Here is a 9258-nt window from a genome sequence, read left to right on the forward strand (position 1 = left end):
TGAAATTACTATAGAATGATAGGTAGTGTGACTAAAGGTTTCCAAGTTTTAAGATCTGAGCTGCACCAACACAGTATCTGCTCAGTTACTAAAGTTGATATTTCTATTTGATATACTCAAGTCATATACTACAGTATAACATCTATCAGCATGTTCTGAAACTACAGGTAAATTGAAAGGCTATTGAACAGTTTTCAAATTGTGTGTTTACCTAACTATGTTTAATTAACGTACACTGAGTGGTCTTAAATAAAGGGTAAAATGTTGTGCCACTAAGAACGGCATGTTACTGTTCTTCCACGGATATACAACATCCAGATAGCCTCTGCTTTGGGGCAATAAAACTGGCAATACATTGCATGGACATATTAACTGACATCTTAAATGCACTAATCGTCTTAGATAACTACACTGCACACATCAACAAGATGTGGAAATAGCCACTGGAGGCTAAAGAACAAGCAGCCATGGAAAGAGCCCACATTCGCCTACATTTCCCATGTTTTAGGGATTACTTCTTTTCTGCCAGAAGACAGTGAGGAGGCTATTGTTACTTTGGTAGAATATAGCACATTTCAGATAACTCCAATTACTCTATATATGCAATTATAATAAGCAATTAGATATGCTGCTTACATATAAGACAAGCCTCCTAATTTCATTCCTAAAGTATAAAATCAGATTTTCAGATCTAAAGTCTTTAAGATTGTGAAGAAAAGGTAAGCATTCACCAAGGCCTCTCCTCATAGATAACCAAGGTTGCTTGAAAAGCTTAGTTCTGTTGCTTTAACAACAAAATAGAAGAAATCTAGCATGAAATTAAAAAACCAAAAGAGGAATATTTAGGTAATTAGTTAGAACTACTGTATAAATTACTACCAATAGATGCAGATGCACTCTTCTTCACGTCTTCCGTCACCCTCCTGTATGCTTACAATCTTCAAATGTCATATCACAAAGATAACACTTGTTTATTAGTCTTAAAAACACAGTACGCTCCTATCATTTAAAAAAAGAAAATCATAAAATACTTTAAAAATAGTCTAATGAAGAAAACATATAGCTGATACCTTGGAGCAAGAGTAACGTAAGAGCCATTACTTTCTGCAGGGCTGGAGTTAACAGCAAGTTTGCACCGATTATAAATAGTCTGAAAGACAATTAATTTTACATCAGTGACCAGAAAAAGGTACAACATTTATTTAAAAATACTAAGTCCTATTTTTAAAGACATTTCCTCCAGGTTTACATTTGGGAGTAATTATACTACTAAACCCTCAAAACAACATGCCATCTGCAGGATAAGTAGGTAAAAAACTGGAAGTGTTTTTATGTCGCCTAAACATAAAAAAATTGCTATAAACAAATAATGAAATTTTGAAACATTTGATTTGTTATCTGATGAGATCAACAAAAAATAAAATTAATTATAAACAGACAGTGTCATGCAAAAAGTTAACAAGTGTTTAGTTTAATAAGATAACTATTTGGAAAATTTATTTGTTGCTTAAGATATTGTCTTCTGAAATTATGATTAAAAAAACCCATACACATTTCACGCAACTAAGCAGAAAATCTCACAAGTTTCTTACCGTGCTGACATCCAGAGGCAGTATAAATACAATAAGAAAGCAAAGATACCAAGCCAATAATGTTGCTATGATCACCAGCCTATGCTGTTTCTTGAAGTCTCCATACCGATGAAGTAGGAACAAGGCCAGAAAAAACACAAATACTATCTCAAGGCCCAACGCTGCACCACTCATTATTGAAAGTTCACCCCAGCCACACAGCGCAGCTCACTTAAGAAAGCAGATCAGAACTGTAAGACAAAAAGACATTTAATTACATTAAAATATCTGAAAGATATTTATGCAGAAAAGAGTTGTTTAACAGACATTTTTAAACATATTAATAAACTTTTCTTATTTCATGACAAGAACTCTGATCAGATGAAGAACAGGATTTTCAGCAAGGTGCTTTAAAGTCCTCTGCAGAAATCAAAATATCATGTCATTCCAATTTTGTCATTTCTGGGAACATATTAGGACAACTCCTCTTTACCTTCTTGATATACAATAGATCCAAAAGTCAAATCTCTGTCCTTGAGTAAGACTATAAGCCTACCTTTTAAGTCCAGTATAAATTTCAAAAGAAAATCTATTCTGCTCTTTTTTTTCTTCTAGAAGAAATCAACTAATTTGGACAAAGGGTTAAATGTTTGAATTAAGTGTTTCTGGAAAGCTTTGTTAACGGACCGTTCCTCAACTATGCATTTAAATTCTGTACTCAGAGTTAACAGAGCATAAAAAATAGAGCAAAGTATATGTTAGTCTACTTGGTATGTACCTCTTTTAGGGTTGAAATTTCATGTAATAAGAGGCAACATACTAGCTAATTCACCTTCCTACCCCTCTTCTGTTCTTCAGAGAAACAAAGGTCTCCATTCATTCATTATTACTCTTGCCATGATATATTTTTGCTTTGCTCATCCTTCTGGGTTTAGTTACTCTGTGTTAGAGTCAGGACTGCTAGAAATGCCTAGGAAGTCCACACATCTTTATACAGGCATGTTATTATGCAAAGGGCCAGCAAGCTGCACATATCTATTACAGAAAATTTCACTGACTTGTTACATCATTAGTTAAACTGCTTCTGACCTTTTCAATAAGCACCATTTTACCACGGGCGCTTCACACATTAAAAAAAAAAAGTTATTAAAGCAGTCAACCTGCTCAGGTTGACTTGCTTCTCCATCAAGATTACCATTTTAGCTGGCTTGATTTAACTGAAATAGTTTTTGCTATGGCTTCCCCACTGTTGTATTTTCAGTGTCTTCACTTTTCACTGGAAATTTAGAGATTTAGAAGAAATGCTACTACTAAAATTTCCATCAATTTTAAATCCCGTCATAATTTGTTAAAGTGAACCATTTCCTTTACTAATCTCAGTACACTGCTTAAGCAGATGTTATGCATGAGGGCACAAACAGTGAAAATTATCTTATTTCCACTAAAAAATTCCCAAGTTCGTGATGCCAGGTCTTCCTTGAGGACATGCAGGACAATTACCCTGTGATTTTTTTCCCCGCAGATTTGTTTCCCCTCATTTTGCTACTTTCATATTTAATTTCCAAATAGTGAGAGCAGTCTGTTTACTCCACGTCAGCTGTTATACACAGAGCATCCTATACTCTGAAAATAGCTTGAGTTACCTTGTTGTTTCTTATCAAAGATGCACACACTTACTTTTTATCTTCTGCCTTTCATCTAATGTGTTTCTCAAATTATTAGCATTATTGTTAGGTCAAAGCATCCCCTTACTATCTGCCTGTACTACATTTTGGCTAGATCATTTGTAAGTCATGAAAGCAGGATATCTAACCTATTTCTCAATCACTTATTCTAAGCAAGTATTTGTCTAGTCTATTGTACCATTCTTGTTTCCTCAGAAAACAGACTTTTGCATTGATAGTATAGTAGCAAATTCCACCAAAAAAAAGAATGGAAAAGAAATACTATATATTGACTTTATTAAGGCAGTACTATCTGACATATGTAGCTTTGGGTGTCCATTATAGCCACACCTTATGCTGTGTAAACAAAAAAAATTATACAGCATACCTTCCATTAGTCATATCTATACAATTTTTTACTACAGTCACACCTAAAAAGCTGCTAGCAAAACAGAAGGTGAAAAATTTTTGCGCAAGATTCTGCACCCAGTTACTACCATGAGGGAACTTCCAAAGAGATTATAAACATGTACTTAGTATGCTAAAATAGAGAGGGAATTGAATCCTACCATAACTTAACTCACTTTCAAAGCCAAAGCAACTTCGCAGTTATCAAAGTAAACTACATTTTTCTGTTCTTAACCTGGTTCCTATTTAAATCTCAAAATACAAAATGAAAGGCCTAATTCTTACAAGACTGCAACTCATGACAAATAGAGTTGTTTTGAAATAATGTATACAGATTTTGAAATTAAATTTAAAAATTTTTAGACAGAAACCACTTAAAACTAGTTCTCAGCACGAACAGCTTAAATGGAAAAAATCCACAAGGTGAGAAATGCAATGCGTGAGAGGAGCTCTTACTGTGAACTAAATCCTGCCTAACAGGAGAGTTGTATTTGGGACCCACGCTACTAGAATTATTTGTATCAGACCTTTAAAATATATTAATGGAGGCTATAAACCCATGCCTTCCTGTAGCAAGCAGTATTTGCCTCTGAACCTGGTTGTTAGCTCAAAGAACGTTCCTTATCCATAATTCTGTTTCTTCATTTTATTTAGACAGGCTTCACACTATTAGCACATGGCTCTCTAATATCAACTGTCTGAAATTCCTGAACCCCTAAATAATGTTCTCCTGAGATCAATGAACTACTTCAGAAGAGTCCTCTTGTACTGCACAACTTTCAACTGCTTAGAAGATGCTCCTATTAAGCAACGACAAAAAGCAACAAAATTTCTCACTCTGAAGGGAAGAGTATCTATTGGCATACTCTGTTTCTGGAGAGTAAGGCAGCTACGGATTACTAGAAATAAGATCAAAAGCTGAAACACTGGCACTGGAAGAGCAACTTAATGAAAGACAAGGACATGCTCTTGTGTAAGCTTAGGATTTTCTTGCTTTGTTTCAGACATAGACAAAATCAGTAAGTTTTTAATTTTGTGAATGGAAGTTTGGTTACCCCCATACAGGACATACATTTCAAAATTCTGACATGAAATCCTCTAGAGTCCAAACCCAGCTAATAACTCTTTGCCAGCACCATAAAGGGCTCAGTTCACACTTAATTCCCTTTGAGACTCCCTACCATCAACAGCATTAAATTACCCTGCCAACCTCAAGACTAACCACTCTCATGATCATCTACATTACAAATGAACTAACTACTCTGCCTGGTACAGAAATACTCAAATTACTAAATGAAACAGCAGAGAATGAAAAAATCCACACTTCTATATGTGAAGAAAGTACCTTGGTCTCACTAAAGTGGACTCCAATGCGCCTTTAATCAGAAATCCGAGATCAGACTGTACCACAGTTTTACTCTTTTCAAACTTTGCAGGAAAGCGTTTTATCAGCAGATTGTTCATTTTGCAGACTAATGTAATTGGTGCTTCAGCCCTTCACAGTCAGTCTAATATCACGCTTTCTGTAGACTTCTCATTGCTGCCCTTGACGCTCTCCCCAGCTTACCCACTTCCTTCTACACTGAGCTGGAACCCAGGCAGTATCCCAGCTAATGCCTGAGGAGGCCTCAACTGAGGGTAAACATTGCTTCACATGACTTACTGAAATGTATACATAAAAGTATAACCTGCATGAAGTTCCCTTCGCATATTCAGCTTACTATGCCCTCCAAATTCTTTCCCTCTAAGAAATCCAACACTGTTCTCTATCCTGTATTTGTGAAGTTGATTGCTCCTGCTTAAGCGCAGGCACAATACTCATTTGTACCCCTTCCCCTTCCACAGGCTTCTGAATCTTCAAGGCATTTTTATTTCCTCACTCAAAACGGTCTGCAATCCCTCCTAGCTTTGTGCCTTCTTAAGTTTTAATAATCACATTATTTCATTACGGAAACTGTTTGTGAAAATACTGAAGAGTAGTTGACAAGGGACTGGTCTCCTTAATCACAACAGTAGCTATTCCCAACTGTTCTTCCCCAGCAAAAACATCCTGAGAAACAGAATTGAAAGTCCTATAAAGACCAAATATAAGACATCAACTGATCCTCTCGTATACAGTAGGCCCATCAGTGAAGTAAGTTAGATTACTTCAACAATTAGTCCTTGACAAACTGATGCTGTCTTTTACTCAGCTATTATATTCTAGATGCTTACAAATAGCTTTTGTTCCAGATTTTTTTTCAGGAATTCAAAAGGAAGCAGACCAGTCTGCCAATCTGTAGTTCTCCCTGTCCTTCAAAAATTAGTAATAAAGACAGTCACCATGCTTATGGGTTTCATATCTTTGGTACCTCAGTCATTTTTAGAATACTACATCCTTTTTTTGTTGTTGTTCTTGAAGTGTTCTCGGGTAAAGATCATCAAACAGATTGGGAAAGTTACGTTTCTAGAAATCTTGGATATTTCAGTTAAAATACTTGAAGAACCAAGTAGCTAGAGATTTCCCCGCCTTACTCTGTATTTTAAACACCATTATTACATCTGAAAATAAAAAACGTCACCAAGAAAGTTACCAAACTATGAAAGAGATATCAAAGACAGTAATGGACAAAACAGAGTACGAGCCACAGCATACCGAAAGAAACATCTGTGCAACAGCATCTCCCACCTTAAGCTGAATTCACAACTCAGGGGCCAGTATGAACTGAAAGCTGCCATCTCCAGCAAAGTATCAATGGCCAGTTCAATTATGCCCTTCTGCCTTTCTGTCAAGGAATAATCTGCTAGTTCCTATTGAGTTTCTTCCAGCATATTTCACTTGGCAAAAGAAAAACAGTATGCCACAACACCTGTGATAGGCTTCTGAAGCCTGCCCTACTCTGCAAAACTATGCTGTTAAGAATCCTGAAGCAAGACTTCACTTTATAGATATGATTAAACCTTTTGGACTGATAGAACCAACGCACACTAAGAGCCCTGGTCACTTCATCTTTAAACAACAAAATGGGCTAACTTCACATTTTAGAAATCTTAAAAAGAGAACAAGAGGTGAAGCAACAATAAAAATAATCCCTTCAGCCATTTTCATATCCAAGTCTGCTTAGTGTGTTGTTGGGGTTTCTTTTTTTGTTTGGTTTTGGGTTGGGTTTTTTTTTGTTTGGGTGGGTTTGTTTTCTTTTTTACTTCCTTATTACACATTCGCCCTTGCGGCTTGGGGAAACAGTAAGTATTTATAAGTAGGTAATAGACAGACAAAAAGCTTCTTAATCTCAGCACAGTGAGAAAACTATCTAAAGAAAGAAAATAGCCATGAACTGCCCAAGAAAACTGACCAGAGAAGTTATCCGATTGCACTATTTGGGAGAAATAACCTCTGAGATGAATCAAGAAAACATAATTTGCATCGCTATTTTTCTAAGAAACACTACTCAGTCTATATACTGATTGATATTTTATTAGTACCTGTAATTTCAACTATCTTGCAATGAAGAAAAGATTTTAAATTGATTAAACATTTATATATCAATATTTAGGGAAACCAGTTTTGTATCTGCTAATGACAAGAAAAAAATAATAAAATGCTGCACAGACTCCATTCAGCATAGCAGTATTCTCCAATTTGGTGGGAGACTAGGTTCTCCACAGAAGCACTAAATAAAAGACAAATGATTTACCAAGGAACACAGAGATTTTTATGTTCAAAAGCAAGCAGGGACCATCAGTACAAAACCACAGGAAGTTTATTTGCTTTACATGGCGCTGTCTTGTCCTCTAATAAAGGATATTAAGTACCACAGAGGCTGATGCTTTCATATGGTTTAGGGGAATACTCTGGAAATAACTCATTGAAGAAATCAACTTGCTTGGAGGAACTAAAATAGAATCAGATACAAAAGCTCTACAGTTGCAATAAGAATCTAAAAAAAGAACAGAAATTGCTACCTGGGCTGCCAGACTAATGCACTCACACAAAACAGGTGTCAGTAAGGCAGTCAATCACGATTACAGCCCTAGCATTGCATTAAGACAAACTTAGACTATTTGGTAATTCAGTGCTTTTTAAAAAATAATTTGATTTTACCCCTTTCAGCAAATTCTTCTTTCAGTTTCCCACACATTAATAAGAGAAAAGTTAAAAGACTGGGGGAAAAAAAAAAGGGGGGCTGCTGAACAGGTTAAATATAATCAGCTTATTTTTTTTAAACTAAAAAATCACCTCTCTTTCATTTGATTATCCACTTAACCTTTAAACAACTGTTCCATTACTTTAGTTAAAACTGGAAATGGTTAACATAAATTCTTTTTTAAGATTATATGAATGCCAATTTGAGTCATACCATTGTCTATATCTGACTTAATAGTTGTGTACGATTTGCTACGCGTTCCATTACCATCTTCAATTTTATAGGCACGTCTCTCCATCGTTACGCAGTGAACAAAGGACAGCATTTACAAGCAAGTGGCTGAGTAAGAGCGGACTTGTAGGTGTGTTCAGAATTAGTTTTCCATCCCCACCAATTTCAAAACAAGTAGTTTGGAGAAAAGGCATGAAAAGCTGCATTACTGAAAGAAAGCCTGGCATAAATCTGAAACATGGTGTGAAAAGATTGTGGAGTCTAAACTAGCGTGGTTAGGGACAAGACCAGAATACACTGGCAGTGCCTCAATTTCAGGCCTTCACAGTGAAGGCGTTTCCAAAACGCAGGAAAACCGTTCACGGTAAAATGTCACTGTCAGCGCGATTCTGGTCTTCCAAACCAGATACTGCCACGGCACATTAAAGCCGTTAAAGCTGACGACTGTATATCCACTGGCCTGCAAGGCGCACAGAATCAAAGTCTACAGGCACTCAACAAACATCAACATGCATGCCTTAAACGTATGTGCTTGCGGTCCCCCAAGGAAGGAAAAAATTAGGGGCCAAGAGCAAAAAAAAGAAGACGCCGACTCCTTCGGTCCCCCTCGCCCCTGCCAGCCACCCTCCAGACACCGCCCCGCGCCCACCCCTCCTCTCCACCTCCCAGTCAACGGGAGCCCGGGACGTGCCCAGGCTCTCCCCGCTTCCGACCCGGGCCACGCACCCCGTTCGGAGCGCCCTGGGGGGGGAGCGGGACACGGCCGCCCCCCCCCCTCCCGACGGCGCCGCGCCCGGCCCGGTCCCGGCCCGGCCCGCGCAGGCCCCCGCCCCGCCGTGACTCGGCGCTGCGGCACCCCCGCGCCGCCCCGAGCCGCCCCTCCCCTCTCGCCCGCCCCGGGGCCCGCGCCCCCACCTGCCGCTGCCCCGGGCCGCGCCGCTCCCTCACCGCAGGCAGAGCCCCCTGCTCAGCAGCCAGTCCCCCGCGGGGCACCGCCGCCCTCCATCCTGGCTGCCGCCAGCCTCCACGCAAGGGCTCAGATCGCCACGCAGAGAGCGGCGGCCGCGCCCGGCTCCTTCCGCGTCAGGGCGAGCGGGGCCGCCGACATTCGCCCCTCGCCCGCCGCCCCCAGCGGCGCTGACGTCGTCATCGCCCCCGCCCCGGAGGCGGGCGCAAGGTACTGTGGGTACGGCCCCTCCGCGCTGAGGCGGTGGGTGGGCGGGGGAAGGTGTGCGGGCGGCGAACTACAACTCCCGACAG

The 9258-nt window shown here is 39.3% G+C and overlaps 1 protein-coding gene across 1 annotated transcript in view; it reads right to left on the minus strand.

The window, feature by feature from the left end:
* The window catches only part of LMBRD2 (LMBR1 domain containing 2), a 29152-nt gene extending 19989 nt beyond the window's left edge, over nt 1-9163 (minus strand). The window contains 3 exon segments of the mRNA XM_072859419.1: nt 1071-1150; nt 1593-1822; nt 8947-9163. Of these exon segments, the coding sequence (XP_072715520.1) occupies nt 1071-1150; nt 1593-1766 (254 nt within the window). The 5' untranslated portion in view covers nt 1767-1822; nt 8947-9163.
* Between the last annotated feature and the right edge of the window lie 95 nt (nt 9164-9258).

This window comes from Ciconia boyciana, chromosome 4, assembly GCF_034638445.1.
Source record: "Ciconia boyciana chromosome 4, ASM3463844v1, whole genome shotgun sequence".
NCBI classification, from domain to species: Eukaryota; Metazoa; Chordata; class Aves; order Ciconiiformes; family Ciconiidae; genus Ciconia; species Ciconia boyciana.